This window comes from Calypte anna, chromosome 7 (genome assembly GCF_003957555.1).
Source record: "Calypte anna isolate BGI_N300 chromosome 7, bCalAnn1_v1.p, whole genome shotgun sequence".
In the NCBI taxonomy this organism is placed as follows: Eukaryota; Metazoa; Chordata; class Aves; order Apodiformes; family Trochilidae; genus Calypte; species Calypte anna.
Window position 1 is genome coordinate 37,832,160 of NC_044253.1, and position 22,111 is coordinate 37,854,270.

At 38.5% G+C, this 22,111-nt stretch overlaps 1 protein-coding gene across 3 annotated transcripts in view; it reads right to left on the bottom strand.

Annotated features, from left to right (window-relative positions):
• Positions 1-6,428, bottom strand: part of TFPI (tissue factor pathway inhibitor) — a 35,605-nt gene extending 29,177 nt beyond the window's left edge. The window contains exon 1 of one of the 3 annotated variants that reach the window (XM_030454275.1): positions 6,337-6,426. In XM_030454275.1, coding sequence (XP_030310135.1) covers positions 6,337-6,388 — 52 coding nt within the window. In that variant the 5' untranslated portion in view covers positions 6,389-6,426. Of the gene's footprint in view, positions 1-3,524; positions 3,882-6,336 lie in introns of those variants that run through there. The other 2 variants (XM_008496940.2, XM_030454276.1) reach the window with 2 other exon arrangements.
• Positions 6,429-22,111: the final 15,683 nt, after the last annotated feature.

Consider the following 22,111-nt stretch of genomic DNA (forward strand, 5'->3'; position numbering starts at 1 on the left):
CTAAATTCTCAGCTGGAGACATCACATAGTTTTTTACTTTAATAGATGCACAAGCTTTGGATCATCACAGGTTAGAACTGTCATCAGTGGAAATACCCAAAATACCTCAGGTTATCACCCTGCAAATACTTAAAATTGACATCAAATAACACTGCAATAGAAAAGAAAAGGTCACATTCCCTTCATCTTCCACCACAGTATAGATAGCTCTGCTTATTCTGCTGGCAGTGCCAGCTTCTATGGATCACAAACATTCATCATAGTCTCAGAGCATTGAAAACTTCAGCCTCATCTTCCTACACTTCCTTTCTCTGACCAGTGAAATCATTGTCCAGAACCTCATTATGTTAAAGATTGTACAAATATAGAAGGAAAAAACTGCTTCTCAGCCAAAGCAGAAAATGTTTACAGAAATTGTGAATACACTCCTGCAGACCTTCCCATGAAGTTCACAAAAACTGTACCAGCTAACTATTCCTTTCATATAATACTTCTACTCCTAATTTACTTGCTACAATTGCTGTTTTTAATATAAGTGGTTTTGAATCAATTTAAAATCAACTTTCTCATGACCAGATCACATGCAAATGCCTAGTCTTATTTTTTTTTCACTAGACATAACATCCAACTAACCAGCTAACACAGAGATACACTCAATTATGAATGAAACAGAGCATGGGAGTTGACAACAATACTCAAAATGAGAAATGAACAGCTGTATTAACAGCAACAGGAAACAATTAAGGAAACTGAACAAAGGGGTAATGAGAGAAAAGTAGAAGGGCTAAAACTAAGTCTATGTTGCTGTGAAATAACTACAAAAAGCAATAACTACTAGGAAAGCAATTATACAATTCCCCATCTGGTTTTGCTTCATGGTGTCCCCAGGGACACTGTAAAAAGTTTCCTAAGAGAAACAGAAGTAGGTAATTTGTCCTCAATTTCAGTGTGAAGCAGATTTGAAGACCTCACCTTCAATCCTTTACCAAATCACCTAGCTAGTTTTGGTTTCTTTAGAAACTGTCAGCTTCTCCTAGTTCTTAGAGAGAAAATAGGACTGTTTGGATTGTAGCCCAAATTAAGAGCAACAGTTAATACTGGAATTAGACAGATTTTAAACAGTTTTCTCCAAAATTCCAAGATATGAGAGCCACATAATTCTCAAGGCTCTTAAGCTCTACTGATGGTCTATTTTTTTGATTAAAAACCTTCTTTTCTTGTTCTGTAGACATGCTCTGACTTCCTCTGGCAGGTTTTCTCAGGACATACTGAATGCACAATAGCAAAATCCTAATTGGTTACACAGCATTTTAAACAGCTAACATTTTATTTTAAAATGTAAAAGAGTTTTTTTTGCCAGAATCATCCTGTAAAAGAAATGAGGTGCTAAAGCAGCTTTCCAGAATGGGAAAGATGGTGTCAATGTCTCTTTTTTTCCAGAGAAGATTTAATACTCATGTGTCCAGACACAACCCTAATCCCACTGGTTTCTTTCTTAAGAGCAGTCTGTGTTCTCTGTGTTCTCTGAAGTTGGAAGAAAACACAAAGGTTACCAGTGCCCTTTTGCTGGAAAGCAGACAATTTGAGTGCCAGTATCTGCTCCTGTTTAGGGAAGGGTTATCAGAGAAATATATAAACAGTCCTTGAAACCAGATCTGGACATTTAGTAATTCTCCTTCTCTGACTGAGGGTCTGGTCTAGCTAGAGGTGAGATTTCAAACTCCAAACTCTGCAAAGGCTCTGATTATGTTCTCTGAAACCCTGTTAAGAAGCTTGTTCTTTTATATCTTTGCTTTGTTTCCTAGACACACTATTCCTTGACAACTTTTCCTCTCTCTCCTAAAGCTCTCTGACAAAAGTTAAATGCACTTTTAAGGTCATATAATTACACCAGAGAGCTAAAATGCTTTAATCTCCAGATCATGCATTATGAAACGCTCAATGTAAGGGTAAACATAGAGATTACTGAAACTCAACTTGAAGCACACCTGGAGATTCTCCAGCATAGAAGTTATAAAAATTTCAAAGAAAATTATTTATCAATCGTCCACATGGATCCTTTTTAATTAACCCTTTCACATCAGATATATTTGACAGGAGAAAAGGCTGGAGGAGAACGTGTTTTAAACATCTTCACCTTCACAATATTGCTGTAATTGTGTGCATTACACACAGAGCAAATTTCATTGCAATTCTCAAATTCAATATAAGCAACAATCCAAATTAATTTACCAATCCAAATTAATTTAAAAGATACTTGCTGCCTTCACAATCACAAACTTCCTCCTAGCAGAACTAAAGAACCAGCAGCAGATTACAAGGAGGAAAAGCTGACAATTTTTCCCAAGTAGATCATGCCTTTGCTTTTACTATCTATACAGCTGGATTTCCTGTCTTTTCCTCTGTCCATAAGGCATTCAGGAAGGAAGGTTTATATCTTTACATGGTTTCCATGCAGTACATTGATGGTGAATTTCTAAGAGTACTGAGTCACCTCGACATTTCACATAGTCCCCCCACCCAACTTGCTCTTGTTCTTCCTACTCCACTCTTTCCATTGTTACATGCCTTTTCCTCACTTAAATTGTATTTAGATTTTAAAAAACACAGTTAATTATGTTTTAGCTGACTGTTTGCTTTTTTGTTTGTTTGTTTTGTTTTGTTTTCATACAGGCTTCCAGGCTAGTATCAATGGTTTGCATTACATTGTTACTGAAAGAGAAGTTTATGTCAATTCTTCCAAATAAAAGAGCACAGAAATCATCAATCATATTCTGGGTTCAGGGAGGAGGGAGGAAGTTGTATTTGTTTTTTAAATTGTCCCCAAGGTCTACAAGTCTCATTTACGACTCGCCTCATTGTCCAAGTGTTTTTAGTTAGGTGAAAACTTCAGTATGCATTTTGAGTGAAACTGTGCCACCAGTTTAAATTGGTTCTCCTAAAAATGTTCTTGCATGTCTCAAAATATTAATTGCTTCAAAAGTTACATGTCTTAGAAGGATTTTAAATAGCCTGGCAGGCCACTTTGTCTAAATCAAGTGTCCCTTGGAGCTCCAGTAGTACATAAATTGTTTTAAAAAACAATATTTTTTTTTTCAAACTCCAGCTATTGTTCAAAATTAACATATTAATCCTAATATTAATCCATATTAATCCACTTTGTCTAAATCAAGTGTCCCTTGGAGCTCCAGTAGTACATAAATTGTTTTAAAAAACAATATATTTTTTTTCAAACTCCAGCTATTGTTCAAAATTAACATATTAATTCCTAAGGTGGCTTTCTTTCAAAGAATTGCCTTGGAGCTTACAATACCTTAGGTCTGACAAAGGTTAGTTTTATTAATAAAAATAAAATTTATGAAGTGTCCTATTGTTTCAAAATTAAAGAGCCCCCTGGACATTGAATCTAAACATCTGATTACTGCATATACAGCACTCTAAAGAAAATATCACAACATATATTCCTTTTTGCCAGCTAAAAAATGATCTTTTATGTAAAACAAAGCCTGTCACAAAGTACTCACCAGATTTCTAGCAACAGTTCTTGAAGAGAGAGAGAATTCCTGAATCAGGGCTGAATGTGATCCTCCCCTACTAATTCACTTTGAAGGGGTGTGGTGTAAAGCTAGCAGGGCAGGACTGCAACCTGATCTTCCTAGAGCAGGCAACTGGTCGTGGATTTATCGGCTAGTCCTTGATTTTTGTTGAGCACATGAGTTCACTCTGAGTAGAAGCCAGAGGTCTGCAGCAGCGGCAGGGACGCTTCCTGTTTAAGTTTCCCCATCTGCCTGCAGCTTCCAGCAACCGGTTTCTAAACAGCACCAGCTAAACCAATGTGCACTTTTAAAGAATGACAGAGGGACTGTAGGATATTCTACTCATTTCACCCTCCAGGCACTAATAAAGACGGTGCGTGAGGATGACTCATTCGCTGCCTGTTTAAGAGAGATACATTGCAGTTTACCGGCGGGGTTGGGTTTGTTTTGTGTTTGTTGGAGTTGGTGTTTTGGTTTTGGTTTGTTTTTCCAGATCGGGGCTGCATTCATCACAGGATCTGGAGCTGTGCAGAGGCTATTCTGCCTTCAGCCACAGCATACAAGCTATATACAAATCACACTGGTATGTGAGAAAACTGAGTTAAGCAACACAGAGAATACCGTGTGGCTGAAGATAGCAATGGGGACTAGTTTTAAGACTGAAACCTTGAGGATTTAGAGACAGATTACCAGAATCCTAGTCCTGGACACACAGGATGAGAATTTCTGATATAATGAATTGAACAGTAAGAGAGGGAGAAGTAACAACTTGCACAGTTAGTAGCTGTAACTAACTGCAATTCTGGGCAAAGACAAACAGATGGGTGAAATCACTTTCATTGAAGATTTATATTCATCTGTTCACCACCATCCTGAAATAGATTGGAAGTTTCTCACAGTAGGTTAAGAGGTTAACTATCTCTGACACAAAAACAAGTGCTCCTGCCAGCTTCTCAGATCTCCTGTCTGTAACTGCTGACTTTACAGGCATTCTCAATACTCTTCAGGGCAAGGCAGAAGTCAGCTGAATCTACTGAATTAAATGGAATAACTGTCCTGAAGAGGACTAGAAGCAATCCCAAAGTAAAAGGGCACTTTAAATGCTGGAGGTGGGGCTCTACCATACAGTTACTGATTACCAGCTCCGAATTTGGATAAAGCAAGAAGCAACCCCATTTGGGAGGAATGGGTTAAAGAGAAATGGGTAGTCTGTCATTTGTAGGACACCAAGGCTCTGAAAAACAGATTTTGGAGATCCATGTGTTAAGAATTAGTGCTATCCATAAATCTCTTTCAGGGCTACAAGTAAAATGGCCCAAAACTAAAATAATGTCACGATTAATGTCAGGATTTTAAGTCTGCACATTTACAACAAAGACATTATTCTTCATTTTGTTTTCCACAGAATGCATCGAGCATGGATGTCATAAGATGTTAGCATAATTCTTTTTTTCCTCACGAAATCTCATTCAAGTTGTTCAGATTTGGTGTGCCAATTAGTAAAGTAATTCTGAAAGAAATTGTCCACGCAAACATGAAAGACAAGAAAAAGCTACAATTTTAAAACACATTTGTCTTCTTATGGTAAAACAAGTGGAGACTCACTTCAAAGTTACTTTGGGGAAAACAGAACAAAATCTCTTATTTTGGAAAAAAATATTAAATCACTGGTAAATAATACATTTATAGTAAATAATAAAAATTTACTACATGTAAATGTAGTAAACATGTTCTTCATGTGTATGAAGAACACACATCCAAAAGAAAAATTCAAAGGAAGCATTATTTAATTTTGAGATTAATATTTTTGCTTCCTTGTCTGTTAATTCTCCAGTGCTCACCTGCAGCCCTTCTAGTTTAGTTGTCAGAAGGGTCTCTGAACTCTTTTGCATTGTAACTATAAAATAAAGACTTCAGATGAAACTGGATTAAGACTTAGAAGACAGAAACAAAACTTCATTTACCTGTTGATAGCTTAAAACAGTTATCAACAGTTAATGGTCGAGGGTGGAAAAAGCCTCTGCAATTCTATAAAACATTTTTTTTGTTCCTTTTTAGAAGGGGGTTTCAAGATGAGCAAGATTAAACTTGTGAGCTTTAAAACTAGTTACTTTTCTAAGGACACGTGATAGTCTAGAAACCTCCCGAAGAGTAAAACTTGCAAACCAAAAAACTCACTACCCTAGCTTCTCCTTGAGAGATCAGCTAAGCTCTGTTCCTGTTTTGAGGAACCTAAGAATCCTCACTTAGGGAATTTCTGACCTTTGAATTTGTGACATTATGTTTATTTACAGCATGTGCTATATGAACCAATTGCCAACACAAAGATTATAATTTGGAAGATCATCATTTCAGTTCTGGGGTCAACCCACAGCATCAAGCTCTGACCATTTATGCAGTAGCAAGAACTGTACACATTATTGAAGCAGTGTGAGAAAAGACCATTTACTGGCTAATTACCAAATTCTGCTTGTTGTTCATGGATTACATTGACATGCAGCAAGCCTAATATTCCATCTCCCTTTACAAGATGATTTTTGCTGGTCTTTTTTGGAAATTATTCAGGTTTGACAGTCAAAGGAATGTCCAGAGAACATTTACATGATTTTTCTACTATAACCAGAATAGCTTTGCTTGGGAATTACATCCCCAGAGCAAAAAAGAAAAAAAAAAAAAGCAATGAAGGTTTATGTGAAAGATCAGCATCATTACAAACCAGAGGAATGAACAGACACTTCTTGGTAAAGCACACTGTATATGTTCTGACCCCAAGAAAACCCCTTCAGGTTCTCAATCTCACCTCTCTCACTGGGGAGCTCTTGATGATGATCACTCTGCTTTTTTTCCAACATCAGACAGGAGAGAATGTGCCATTCCAGAACACTCCTTAGCTTGGATCTCTGTCTTGGCTACTGTTCTGCAGAAAGTAGGGAAGGATAACAAATCTAATGGTAAAAAGGCTTTTAAAAATTATTTCAACTCAGTGGTCAAAAATGTCTTAATCTTTCTTGGGTCACACCAGTGACTTCAGGTCAGATATTCCACCCTCCTTTCTCCATCATCTACCATGGGACTACTGTAGCTTAAACTGTCACTGCAGGGTGGCAAGCTATTACTGGTGTTACAAAGGGAGTATTGTTACTGCCAGCAAGACAACAGGAAAATAGAAGGGCTGATATCTAATCTAATAGTGCCAGAGGATTGGGGCAGTGTCAGTCTTCTGGAATGTCTACACTCTGGGTTCGTGGTCATGCTGATAATGAAAGGGATGGAGGGAAAGACTGAACTTAAAATTCAAATTCTCTTATACCGTGCATATTTATTTGTGCAAAGTGGATGGGCTTCAGCAGAATATCTTATACTCCACCACAGTGCTAAATACACAGTGTTAAGAAATTAAAGCACAATTATCCAATTATTTTTGGCTTACTGTACTGAGATAAAAGCAGCACAAAACTACATGAAGAACTTTTGCATGTGCTTTTTTTTTTTTTTTTTTTTTTAATTTAAGCTTTATCATCCTTGCAGCAATACTGACTATGTAGCAGTTGGAAAACCACAAAGCATTTGTTACCCGAGCTTTTCTTCAGGTCAAAATACAACTGCCTCTCTCTGTGAGGGTGTGACATTGCTTTGTCTCATCTTGGTGGATGAGGGGAAGGCTGTGGATGTGGTCTACCTGGACTTCAGCAAAGCCTTTGACACCGTCTCCCACAGCATCCTCCTGAAAAAGCTGTCAGCCCCCAGCTTGGACAGGAGCACCCTGTGCTGGGTTAGGAACTGGCTGGAGGGCCGGGCCCAGAGAGTGGTGCTGAACGGGGCTGCATCAAAATGGCGGCTGTGGTGTCCAAAATGGCGGCTGTGGTGTCCCCCAGGGATCAGTGTTGGGCCCAGTGCTGTTCAGTATCTTCATTGATGATTTAGATGAGGGGATTGAGTCCATCATCAGCAAATTCACAGATGACACCAAGCTGGGGAGAGTGTGGATCAGCTGGAAGGCAGGAGGGCTCTGCAGAGGGACCTGGACAGACTGGAGAGTTGGGATGATTCCAACGGGACGAGGTTCAACACAACAACCCCAGGGGGAGCTCCAGGCTGGGCACAGAGTGGCAGAAAGAGACCTGGGAGTCTGGATTGCCAGGAAGCTGAAGAGGAGGCAGCAGTGTGCCCAGGTGGCCAAGAAGGCCAATGGCATCCTGGGCTGGCTCAGGAACAGCGTGGCCAGCAGGTCCAGGGAAGGGATTCTGCCCCTGTGCTCAGCCCTGGTGAGGCCACAGCTTGAGTCCTGTGTCCAGTTCTGAGCCCCTCAGGAAGGAGATTGAGGTGCTGGAGCAGGTCCAAAGGAGGGCAACCAGGCTGGTGAAGGGACTCGAGCACAGACCCTATGAGGAGAGGCTGAGGGAGCTGGGGGTGTTGAGGCTGGAGAAGAGGAGGCTCAGGGGAGACCTCATCACTCTCTCCAACTCCCTGAAAGGAGGTTGGAGCCAGGGGGGGGGTTGGGCTCTTTTCCCAGGCAACTCTCAGCAAGACAAGAGGGCAGGGTCTCAAGTTGTGCCAGGGGAGGTTTAGGTTGGAGATGAGAAAGAATTTCTTTCTGGAGAGGGTGATCAGGCATTGGAATGGGCTGCCCAGGGAAGTAGTGGATTCTCCGTGTCTGGAGCTATTTCCAAAGAGCCTGGATGTGGCACTCAGTGCCATGGTCTAGCAACCACAACGGTGGTTCAAGGGTTGGACTCGATGATCTCTGAGGTCCCTTCCAACCCAGCCAATTCTATGATTCTATGAATACAGGTGTTTGTGATATTTTGTTGCCCCCTAGTGATGCAATTTGATTTTTCCACTGCTTAGTTTAAAATTTTTCAAAGGTAAGAAGAGATTCCTGTTTCCTTCCTTCAAAAAACTAAATCATAACTTAATACTTCTACTTGATGCTTGAGCTTGATGGAAAAGTAGGAATATTTCTGAATCCTCATGAGGAACTCTGTAACAAGCTTACAGGAAAAATACAAGTGGCATGGATGGCTCACCCCACTGAGCTTCAAGTCAGAGCTAAGATGTGGCAGTCACTGTCACCACACAGAGCAAAAACTCCCAAGGGCCTTTTCCTCAGTGCAGGGACTCATGTGCTTACACAGTGCAAGGCTGTTGCTCCTGCAGAATTTCTGAAAACACTGAAAGTTGCTGTTTCCCTTGTGAAATAGCACATCACAGCAAAACTGACTGGGCTACAAAACTGATCATTAATAGTGCAATAGTTACATTAGCTGAAAACTTAACTGATCTTTTTGAGACCACTGAAGTAAATGCCTTGTTTTCCAGCTGAGGTCATCTGCCTAGGGATAACACACAGCTCCAAAATGAAAACAGGTTCTAAAAGAGGAATTTAAGTAAGTTTCAGTAACTTATAACAGGAGAAGTAGGGGCTGGATTGGTACCAAATGCCACTCATTTTTAAAACCAGAAGCAAGATGAGGTTCGACTTTCATTATTAAAAAAAAAAAAAAAGCAGAATAAGGGACTTCTTACGTAAAAAAGCATTAAGAATTTTGTTACCTTCCCTACAGAGGGAAGTTTTCTTAATTCTTCTTGGTCTTTGAATTTAATTGATTTTGATAAAAATTGAAAAACTTTCCCTCACACAGCTGCACTCAGGTCTGATATAGATCATATCTGAAGCAAAATGTAATTACTACCCACTGAATTCTGTTGTTACTGTTAAATAATAAAAAAGGGTATGAAATCCTGCATGGTCTTGTTAAACAAACTACTTCACTGGACAGAGTCCTTGTTTTAAAATAATTTATTTCTCATTTGGCTCAGCAAATGTCTAATTCTGAAGTAGATTTAGGTTAATTAAACATTTATATATTTTTGCTAGATTAGCTATTTATCATGTTTTGCATTCTCATGCAGTGTCTTATTATCCTCTCAAGGAGCCCAGTGCTTCACTTCTTAATAAAGCAGCCTCATATTCCATACATGTCCTTTAACATTCGTTCCTACTACAGATTAACTCTAGAACTTTCTGGTTTAGTCACTAGATGTCATTCTTGCAACACTAAGAGCTTAGATACATCTAGAAACAGGAGGCAACCATACTGCTGTGTGGTTTGTATCTTCATTATTTTATAGGCTTGCATTCCTGCTCAGGTTGAAGTCAGGAGGAGCCTTATTATAGGTTGAGTATTTAGAAGTGTTCAGGCCTAAGAGCAATTTCTGTTTTCAAGGGTGATTATTCTACCATTGGCTTCTCATTTAAGCTTTAAAACATTTTCTATTTTCATTTAAAAATGTGTCCCTTTTTAGTTCTTTGTTTCTGCTGCTCTAATAAGATTTTTATTTCTGAATGTATTTTTACATACAAATAATGTACAGGTTCTGCTGCTGCATAAATACAAACGTGTACCAGAATTATATTCTTATTTATGTATATGTATGCACATATATCATCAACAGGATTTCTAAAAATGTAAATTTAAAGAATTACTGCAAAAATAAAGCACCTACTTTTTGCCTTAACAAGCCTGAGGGAAAGCTAAACAGTAAAAAAACCCCACAAATCTACATGTTCCTAATTCTGAAGACTGAATAACTTGAGCATGTGTGTACGTAGCTTGCAAAGTCAGAGTCTTCTTACAGAAATCATTTGAAATGTATTAAATCAGCACCAAAGTTATCAACTAGAAATGGACCATCACAGGACTATTTCAATGTTTCCCACTGTCATTTAAATCAAACAAAATGAAAATGAATGGAACCCAGCTTTGGATAGCCAGCCACAAACCAAGCAGAATTTCCTACTCACTGGATGTTCTATTGACTTCTCAGAAAGCTACGAGCATGCCTGGATTGCCTTTGTCTTGAAAAATCATAAACAGAAGAGAAAGTTATTTTTTCCATAGAGAATTTGTGTGGGAGACACTATTTACAGATGGTCCTACAAAAAGAAGCCCCACCACCTCTGTGCCATTTTGTGGTGGGTTTTTTTTGTTTGTTTGTTTTGTTGTTGTTGTTTTGGGGTTTTTAGTTTGCTTTTTGTTTTTGTTAGTTGTTTTGGGGTTTGTTTGGTTTGTTTTTTTAACATGCCAGCTTCTCACTGGTTGAAGCCTCCTCTATGATATGGCTGGAGAATAAATAAGGAAGGTCCAGAAGATGCTCAAACCATGAGACAAGAACAAGAGGAATTCTACAATATGCTTTCAGAAAAGTATTTTGAGGGTGTGAGTAAATGAAGGAGATGGCAACTGAGGATACCACGATCCACTGCCAGTTCTGAGAAGCCTGAGCAGATAGCAATGAAGCATTTACCAGCAGACCTGGCAATCCCTCCTGCTGCAGTGTCAGACCTGCTACCTTCTGTTCACCCCATCTCAACACTGCACTCTCTGCCAAGAGTGGCTCTCGTTATCCTAGCCCCAGTTTCACCTGCTAACTCCTAATGTCTAAACCAGACATGGAAAATAAAAAAGCATTCCAAGTACAGAAGCAAGAAACCTGTTTCCCAACCCTCCTGGACTGCTAAGAAAGAAAACATAGCATTAGTAAAACTACTGAAATAAAGACCTGCACTACCTGGGGCTAGCTACTTCCTCACCATCTCACTGGATTGCAGACTCCCAGGAGCTTGTTTGGAGAGAAAAAGGCTTCTCTAGGAGATACAGAGATGGCAAAACTGTTTGGGAAATACTACATAAGGTTTGGCTGTCTTGCTGCTATCCAGTATCTAAGATGACATATCAAAGCTCAACAATCTCTTAAAGTGTTCTCATGAGAAGCCATTAGGCAACTAAAATCAGGCAGCTCCTCCTGTGTGACAGTTATTGCAGTACACATGCTTATCAGAGAAAGGAGGATGATTATTTACACAATGTTCATAACTCCTAAGAGGCACAGAGCAATTGTCTGCCCTTTGCCATGTTCTTTCTCTAAGAAGCTGTGAACAATTTGTGTTTCCATCCCAGATAACAGAACTCTAATCCATCTTTAGCAAACCTCATGCTGTCTAGCAGTGAGAAAAACATTTTGTTCTTGCTGGGTTTACTATGTTTTTCAGTAATAGAGAATAAACAGTAATGAGCAGATTAGACACAGGTAGCCTGGACTTCAAGAAAAGGGGAAATACTGAATATAAACCATAAAAAAACAAAGCATGTTCTAATTCCAGCATCATGCTGTTTCAGATCTAAGCAATGAAGACATGACTATGCTGAATATGGAACATTTTGTAGGCTGTAATACTAGTTGTGTGTCAGGAGACCTGTGAGACTGCTTCCAAACCCATTAGGTAAGAGCTACCTTAGACAACCACTACACATCAGATTATTCACTGGTAATACCATTTGTTCCTTCCTTTAGTAGCCTAATCTGTTGGATTCAAAACACCTCTTATGTGCAACAGCTTCGTGGAACTCACACAAAAGCAAAAACCCCAAAACAGATCCTTCTAGGATTGCCTGTCTTAAAAGGTAGTAAATGGAACATAATGCCTTTCATAAGAGTTTTCCAATTGGGCTTAGTCTTTTGAAAATAAAAAGTAAACACCTGGGACACTGACAAGCCAAGAATCAATTAAGCGTGTGCCTAACTCTAAACACATAATTAATAACACTGGAATAAAGAAGTGTTTTTAAAAGGAAAAAGACACATAACTGGCTGCTGTAGAAAAGTGTGCTGCATTCTTCTCATCTAGCAAGTTCAGACATGTTGATCTGCTCAGTAAGGGAATGAATGAATCAACTGAAACTGGATCCACAATAGTTCTTAGACAGAAATTAATTAATGACAATTGTTGTCATTACTATTTACCAATAGCTATTTAGCAATACCACTACCAGAGAACAAGTCAGTTAGGAAACTGGGAGTGTAGTCTATGGAAGACTGTGTAATGAGCCTGTTTCACTCATAAGAAAAAAATATTTATAGGTGCTTTCTGGGGAATAAGTACATCCTTAGTACAGCACAGTTCAACACAATTGTTCAGAATAGCCACAAAGGTTGTACTTACAATATATAGAAATCTGTTTGGCTGCTATGTAAAAATCCAAATTTAATTTCCATATAATCCTAGTTTGCTGAGTGGCAAATTTTTAAATGGCAAGAATCTCCCACTGCAATATCATAATCATATAAAAAGCTTCTTCATACTCACTACAAAAGACAATATAAAATCATAAACCTTTTGGAGACTTCTCTGAACCAAGCCTTCAAGAGGTATATTTCTACAGATGACATTTGCTTCTGGTGTTGATTTTATGAGGCTTTTTAATAATCCACCTATTTCATTAAACATCATTTTGAACCTGGTTTGGTCTTGAAGTCTCTCTCTGCCTTGCTGCAATTAGGTCATTTTAATAAGAAAACATGGAGAATGACTATTTTTCATAAAGCCCATATGCTATTGGTGAAAGATTAAGAATTACTCTGGATTTTCCTTTGAGCCTCTGCAGTCTTTTTCCAGCACCATGCAAAACTCCTCTAGATTCTGACAGAGGCCTGACAGTTTATTCAGTTTCTTTACAGCATGTGGAATATCAGGGGTGGTTTTGTTTGCTTCCTCATGGTACAGGGTTACAAAAGCTACCCAAAGCCAAATTACTGTAATGCATTCACCCTGCTCTAATATACCACATAACTTCTGGAATAGAAGAGTACAAACTTCTTTCATAGAATAACTCTCATACAAACAAGTTGCAATCGCTTATACCTATGTTTCCAGGAAGTTTTAATACCAACTACTTGCAGTAAATCAGATACTGAAAAATTCCTCTTTATAGACCTACCAATATATTTAGGCTCTGGTATGCATTTGGTATGGTATATCTTGAACCTTCTCACTTTTGATAAAAAGCAAACTGAACACCAAAAAACCCAGTTTGTTCCTGCTATATGTAAACATCAGGTACTGAACAAAATGGCAGAATGAAATTCTGCTGATGCTGGCATACTAGAGCATCTTTTATTCAAAAAACATCTTTTATTTAAAACTGTCACAAATAATCTCATTTTCCATAAATATGGAATCCATTTGCTAAACTTGGTGACATTTCCTTTAAGTATCTATAGGTGGTGCTGAAACACAATCGTTTAAAAAAAAAACACAACAAAAAACAAAACAAAACAAAAACCAAAACCAAACAAATAAACAAAAAAACCCACAAAAAAACAAAGTGGTAATCACAAAGTAACTGTAACAAACCTGTCCATGAAGATAGATAGTCCCGCTGGTTTACAGATTCACTTCAGGGAAAAGTAGCAGAATCAGAAATTAGGCTGATGTTCATTATTAGTTTTTTTCTCAGGAAATTACTGCAGCAGACTATCTCATAGAGCCATGTCTCACAGCCAATAGCCCTTCCAAGGCAGATGTTGAAAAATAATGACATTTTTTGGGTTATTGGAAATATCCAATAATAACAACAAACTGTGACAATTTAGCTTTCATGAATATGGCATGACTGCAAAGAAAAAGAAATATAAATGTTTCCCCAAGAATCTGCCTTACAGGTCACATGTTCAATCCTGCTAATCATAAGTTTGGCAGTTCTGTATAAATTATGACCATGCAGCTACTAATAAAAGCTCTCTGGGTGTCAGCCAAGTTGGTTGAAATGAAGCAGAAGTAACTAGTTTCTCCATGAATGTATAATGGAAAAGAACAAAATCTTTGCCAGGGATAATTAACATATGGTAACATGCTAATCAACACCAGATGAATCCATACTTTCTGCTTTCAAAAAATACATAATAATTTCATATTAATGATTACTTGTAGGAAAACTCTGAAGTGTTTGCAACTATGAACATAGTTAATAACAGAAGTCATAGCTTGAGCCATTTCCTGCAATGCTAACACTTTACACTTAATTTCCAAGTTCTTTTCATCTTTTGGAAATTATTAAGCTTAAGAAAAGAAGTTACAGTAAGCAAATAAACAACTGTAACAGTTCTACAATTTTTCAAAAATAAATAAGACAGTAAAAAAATCAAGCCAGCAAAACCCCATATAATAAAATGCTTCTGTTTGTGAACAAAGTTTTATGCATACCATGTACAACAACTGAAAACCATAAAACTGATTAATGCAGCTCCATCCGCTTGCTAAGCAGCTATAAAACAAAAGTCATGGAATGCACATCAAATTGTCTCTCTCCTCTCACAACATAAACTGCAAGCCACGCTTGTGCACTCCCTCAGTGCACCAGAAAAAAGCAAGGCATGAGACACAGAAAGCTACATTTACCTCTCAATTAACAGAGCAAGAAATTAATTACATGACTGATATATTAAAATTCCTAAAAGAACAAAAGGTTTACTTGGTAAAAATTGTACAGAAATCAACATCCTGGCTTTCCTTTAACTGCAAAGGTAAGCTATTTTCAGAAAAAATGTGGGTCTTATAGGAAGGAGAACTCACACAAAAGAAAGACTCTTTACCCTGGAGTTCTTCACAAAAATGTAAACCACCCTTTCAATTAGGATGTTCACTTGATTAAGATATAATTCCTGGTTTCCTTTTTTTCCTTTTTCCCCCCACCACCTTCCAGATGTTAACCTCTTGGAACTACTTCGGAAGTTTGAATAAAATGCAACACAATGCAACATGATTAAGATGCAGTACAGTAGCATACAAAAACAGGTTTAAAATGGAATACCAATTCCACAGAGGTCATGCCGTAGTTTTGGTGCTAATGCCAGCTCTTGGTCTGACCATGAAAGGACATTATCTTCAGGCCTTCAAAAAATACATGCAAATATCATTACATTTTGCAAGGTCATCACACTGAGAAAAAGTTAAAAGCCTGCAGACAATGAACAACTCTTATTTCCTCTGGCAAACCTTCAGCTGTATTTGCTCACCTCTCCTTAGAGATCTTTTGGGGATTATTTGGATTATAGCATCTTTGGTATTCACTTTTGGTTCCTAATATTTTCCTGAAACTGGCACCACATATTTCACTGTCAAAAACAGTGTCACAAAATGGTAGGAGTAGAGAAAACTCCTTTAATAAAAACAAGGTAAGTAGTGAAGCCCACTAAATACTGTCTGATTGTTGACAGACTTCCTATAAACCTAGAGGCTAGACTAAAACTGATTTACACTGTTTAAAGAAGCTGCAAAAATGTGGACTGTCTTGGAATAAAAAGAGTCTTAAGTGCATTGCTTTCCAAGCAACAGAGGTTAATGTATACAATTCTACTTATACTTCTGTTAAACAGATTACACACAGAGTGTTTCAGGTAGTATTAATGAGTCATGATATTAGAGAGAGAGGAGTTTGGCAAGAGTTAGATTAATTGTACCTGTTAGGAAACAACTTCAAAACTCAAGTTGCACGGGAACAGTGCTAACAAATGTTGTGGCATGGATCAGTCATTCCATAGGCAGAGGGTAATGAATCAAAATGCAGATATTTGTCATGATCTAAATTTATTAACTGAGATAGCTCAATATTTTCATTACAATCATAAAGAAAGAAAAACAACAACAGATTTCAAATCAACATAGATTTCAAGCCCTGATAACCCAACAAAATAGAGCTGAATTTGACTGGTTAATTTTACATGAGATACTTTTCAAGGTTTCCCTCATCTTACATGAATGACTGCCTCTTCTGTATATCATATCCTTCACAGCATGCTACTGTTTTTACTTCCCTATATATTTAGGGTGAGAAAAGAAAACATCTGGCACATATGTAGGCATTCATCTGAAGAGCTGAGGGGAAGCAACAAAGTAAGTACAACCAGATTTGACCCATCAGCCCTGAAGCTGAAACTTTATCTAATCTCTCACTATTTTTCCAATTATAAAACAACTAGTATTCTCATTTGTCAAATTCCCACTGCAGACAGCTCAGATAGGACATTTAATTCTCTACTTACTTTTACCATGTCCCCTGAAGCTGTTTAGTACTGAAGAGAATTGTGGCAAGTTATTACTTTTACTGTATGCTAGGCATAGATCAGAATCCAGAGTTTAAGCCTTGCCTGGCTTGCATTGTCAAAAAACAAATCAGGATCACAGATCTGTTGATATAGGGTTTCAAAACGTCTTAAGACAAATCATATATTGGTACTGGGAAACTATTTTATTCTTGGATCTTCATGCAGAAAATAGTGAGGCTTGCCTGTCTCCCTTGGGAGCTGTTTTAAAGCTGAAGCTCCTTACACTCGGACCCCACCTGAGCTACACTGCAGCAGTGTTGCAGCTGTGCCTGTACTCAGAGTTTGATGCCAACCCACACACTGACTTCCATCTTAAACTCAGACCCACCTCATAATTATGTAACTTGCTTGGAAGTCACTAGAGTGTTACTGACCCTGGTTACTCTCTCCAGAGCTGATCCTAACCCTGTCTTGCTGACTTGACTCAGACTGTGGGACTGTAATGGCGAGGTCACTCCCTTTTCCTGCTTTATTTGATGTGGTACTGGATGTGGCACTGAGTGCCATGGGCTGGGAACTGCAGTGGGAGTGGATCAAGGGTTGGACTTGATGATCTCTGAGGTCCCTTCCAACCCAGCCGATTATATGATTCTATGAAATCTTTTAAAAACATAAAAAGCCAAATAAAACAGGTGTTTAAAACCTAATTGCAGATGAAAATGAACAGAAACATGTCTTTCTCATCATGCTTTTCCCTCTAGCACAGTAACTGTCAGTGATGTGGGTTTTGTTCCCATTTTGTTTTCAGAAATATTCTGTAACTCTCATCTATCTTTTCTACATCCTAATTCTAAAGAGTTCCCACATTACTATGATCAGAAACAAAAAAGGTAAGTCATATTCGTCTCTCCAGTCCTCCTACTACTCTGCCTACATGTATGCTATCTATAGACATGAGCTGATGAATCAAGGGATTTGTATCAGTAATGGCAAACAGCTCTCAAAGCATGACAGAGCCACTGCAAATTTATTATCCAACCATATTAAGTAACAGATATAAAGGATGTGTCATTTTGCCAAATTTAAGACTGGATCATGTTGTTATTAATTACATGTGTAAAGGGGTATGTATCACAGAGGAACTACCTGAAAGCCAATGTGGTTTTAGAGCCAATAAGATTACCACAGAGATGGGATTTGTTCTCAGACAACTGCAAGAGAAGTGAAGGGAACAGAAAAAAGGACTCTATGTGACATTTTTTTACCTCACTAAAGTTTTGACATTGTGAGCAGAAAAGGCCTGTGGCAGATCTTGGAACGATCCCCCCCTCCAAGTTCCTCAGAATGATCATCCTGTTACATGAGGGGCCAAGTCAGATATGGTGATGCACTCTCTGAATCCTTCCCAATAATTAATGGTATGAAATGAGGCTGTGTTATACTCTATTCACAATCTTCTTCAGCACAGTGCTCCAAAGGGCCATGGCAGACCTCGATGAAGAAAATGGCATTTCCATCCCATATAGTGCTGATGGGAGCCTATACAACCTCAGGCAACTGAGGGTCCAAACCAAGACCCTAAATCACCAGGTCCCAGAGTTGCTTTTTGCTGATGGTGCCGCCCTTGTTGCTCACACAGAAGCAGCTGTGCAACACATAACATCTTGCTCTGCAGAAGCTGCAGACCTTTTTGGGCTGAAAGTCAGCCTTAAGAAGACAGAAGTTCTCTACCAACCTGCACCACAGGAAGACTTCCATCATCCCTACATCACCATAGGCAAATCAGAGCTTAAGTCAGTTCAGCATCTGGGATGCATTATTTCCTCAGATGCCAAGATCGACAAAGAGATAGACAACAGATTAGCAAAGGCATACAGAGCATTCAGGAGACTTCATAAAAGAGTCTGGAGCAATAGACACCTGAAGTACAAAGATTGGTGCCTACAGAGCCATTCTACTGTCTAATCTTTTATATGGGTCTGAAGCATGGGTCATCTACTGCCACCACCTGCAACTCCTCAAACGCTTCCATCGGTGCTGCCTCCGTACAATCCTAAACATCCACTGGACTGACTGTGTGACCAATGTCACTGTCCTTGAACAGGCAGGGGTCACCAGTATTGAGGCCTTGCTACTGAGGACACAGCTGTGCTGGGCAGGACACATCTCCAGGATGGAGGATCACCACCTCCCTAAGATTGTGCTCTGTGGTGAACTTGCCACTGGTGCCACAACAGAGGAGCCCCAGAGAGGAGATCCAGGGACTCCCTGAAACATCCATAACACTGCTGCCTCCTTTGAGAACACACACAGAATCAGTCTGGAGGAGCAAAGACAGCACAGAAGAACCATGCCTTGGGTGTCCCCTCACAGGAGACTTTCTGCTGGGCCTTTTGCAAACCCACTGCCTGTCCCACATTGGCCTTTTCAGCCATCACCGTGCTTGCAGCAAGCCTGGGGAGAGCCCTTCTGAAACCCTCGTTCACAAACCCAAGCCATGATGATGTCAAAGGGGTGTATGTAAAGAAAAGATATTTTGGAATTCAAAGATCAGTGCTTACAAAGAGGAATACCAAACTGACTGAGAAAAACAGGTCACATTTCCAAGACAGACTGCTTGAAAACTAGTCCTCTGCAATGTTTATTCTACTAATTACAAATCAGAGGTGGTACTGCTCAATACAGAACTATTTTACACAATGTAAAATTTACATTTACCCATTCAGATACATCTTGAGAGGATTTTGTTTCTATCTAATATGCTAATCTCAGACTGAAGTCACAATCATGACTGTTAATGGCAAGGCAATATACTACAGAGTACAAGAGAGGCTAAAAGTAAAAGAATTGTATTAATTCTCATGGCAATATCCTAAAGTGCATCTAGAATTCTGCTATCCAAGTATAATATAGCTGTTTCTCTTGAATAAACTTACAACTGGTACTGTTGCTGAGTAAGTAATTTTCTCCACCACTCATGGACTCTTTCTTTGAAAAGCCTTGAAAAGTTCACCAGTAAAAAACAAAAAAATACCCAAACCTGAACAAAGGAAAACTGTAGCCTGATAACATCTGTTGAACAACTGTACTGGGAGAAGTGACACATACTGCTTATGTAGCCTATTCTATTCCTGAAGAGAAAGGGAAAGACAAAGACACAACCACTGCATGACACTTATCCTTTAACAACTCTGCCCAGCAGTATCCATCAGAAAAGTCTATTGAGTGCTATCATCTAATCCCACACTAACATTTAGTGGAATTTAGGGGCACTTGGAGAAACCTCTTCTGTGAGCTGCAAACTGCAGTTCAAGCAAACTGTGAATCATTGACCCCAGTTGCCCACTTTGCTATGTTGGTAACTAAGTGTACATGTCACTGCCTACCTAGGAAAGGGTTAACCTGACAGATCTCATGAAACTTAAGAGCTGGCAGAAAACTTAAGAGGAAGAATGAACCTTGGTCTCTCATGATTTTAATTAAAATATAAAATAACTTCCTTCAAATAACTTATCAAATTAATGAAACTATGAGTGCTTCCATGCATTCTCCAATTTCTTTCTTAACAGGAATTCAATATTTCTCATACAATGGATCCTTTTAAAATCAAGTCCACATTCCTCATGTGCAGAATGTGCTTATTAAAAATCAAGCTATCTAAAATAGCTCAAAAAGCTCAAAATGTCAGAACCCCCTATCTCTGAAGAGGTAGATTTATCAGAACTGAACGCTCTCTTGATCCTTGTCCTGAAGAGAATTAAATGTCAGTTACTTAGAAACTGGAATTGATAAACCACCTATATAATTACACTTTAAAAACAAAAATATGAAAATATTTGCCTTTTACATTAGTTTTTTTGCAGCAAAGGGGCTTACAATAAATAATGGAATTTTCTTCAAAAGTTGGTTTTGTAGCCATGGAAGAACAGGTTTATGAGGAGTCCCGTTAGCTCAACACTATCACACACAAAAAAAGAGGATTTCCACAAGTCTTGATCTGCCCTGTTATGAACCATCAGACTTCATTTCTTTTGGATCTCCCTTTAGCTAATTCAATTTTATGCCTCTTTTTTTTTTGCATCTGAAAGTCAAGTAGGGTTTTTTTTCATTCACTTTCTCATCTGTCTTTTGCAAAAAGAAAAGTGTGTATACTGTCCAGACTAACTAATCTTGGTAGTATGTATTAAATTAATTTAAATCTGTGGGTCCTTTTCCACAGTATTTCTGCTTATTCATCTCTCTCCAGACATGACCTTGACCATGAAATATACAGAGGAAAACATACAGAAATTCAGTGATAAGGAAAACTTAGAGTAATTCATTGCTAAGGTTACCTCATGTCATAGCTCATTTCTTTAAGCCAGGCTTTGCTGTCCGTGTTAATGAGAAAAGAGGCTTCCAATCTGAAGGGAATACCATTTCCTTCAGCTCCCAAGAGCAGTGCTGTATCAAGGAAAGGTAAAGCTCCTTCAACAGTTTCAGGTAATCGCAGCTGTCCTTGGTAGGGCAGAAGATGAATTTTGTCACATTTACTAGAATAAAAAGGAAGGCATCTCATGGTTTTCAGTCTTTTTGTCAGAGATTAATCTGTGCAACTAAGGGAGAGAGATAAGCACAGAGAGAGAGGCTTTGGAGGGAGCCAGAAATAATCTCTGATTTAAGGTCCCTGTGCTATTTTTTTAAACAGATCCAACGTGAAATGACAGCTTCAAGAAGCATAAGGAGACTGGAGAGCTCAGGTCTGTGTACAGTTTTGCTGTTTCAGTGTATGACGGGCTTATATATATTTTTGAGTCTTAAATCCACTTCATTTCAATGCTTAGCATTTATCTAATTCTAGACAGATAAACAACTCCTCTAGAGTTGTCAAGAACATTGTACAAGTGGCTGCATCCTTGATGAATAGGAAGGATTTCCATGACAGAGAGAACTGATTTAGTTTCAAATGCTATTGTAATCATTTATCTTTATCATAATACTATTTCACTAACAGGAGAGGTGGTAGGAATCTTGTGAAAGAACCACTCTATGAGGTCTCTTGTACAAAAAAAAAGTCTGTGATACACAGAACTATTTCCAAGAGATATTGAAACTGACTACTTAACAAAACTATTTTTAGCTTTTTGTCTTTTCAAGTAGAGGAATTTCTTATTTTTATTTCCACTGGGTATATGCAAAAGGACATCAAGTGTACTCAGACGCTGATGCAATCAGACAGTGCTCTCAAAAGAGAGATGCTGTCTCCTCCTGTGATAAGGTGTGGGAAATTGAAATAAACTTGTTTTCTAATTATTTTCAGAAATAATGTATTTTCTGGAATGGTGTCAGAAGTATGATTTAAGGCATCAGCCTCTTTATTCTGAACATAACCAAGAAGTTAGATTTATTTTGGATATATTCATGTAAGTGTAAGAATTGGGCGTGAGAATCATAATACATAGTAGTTAATACCCATTTTATGCATTTAAATAGCGTGGTAAAAGATCTGTGAAAGAGGATTGAAAAGAGGGTAATTTACTACATGCACAGCTTAGATTACTAACAGTAGATGTGGTTGATGAGGACCAGCTCACAAAGGAGCAGAAGTACAGTCAGCATAATCCTTGTAAATTTTCAGTTTCTCCCAAGAGGGAAATAGCTTTTGTGTCAGTTGGACTCTGAAAGCTTTATGAGAAAGGTCTCTCATGTAC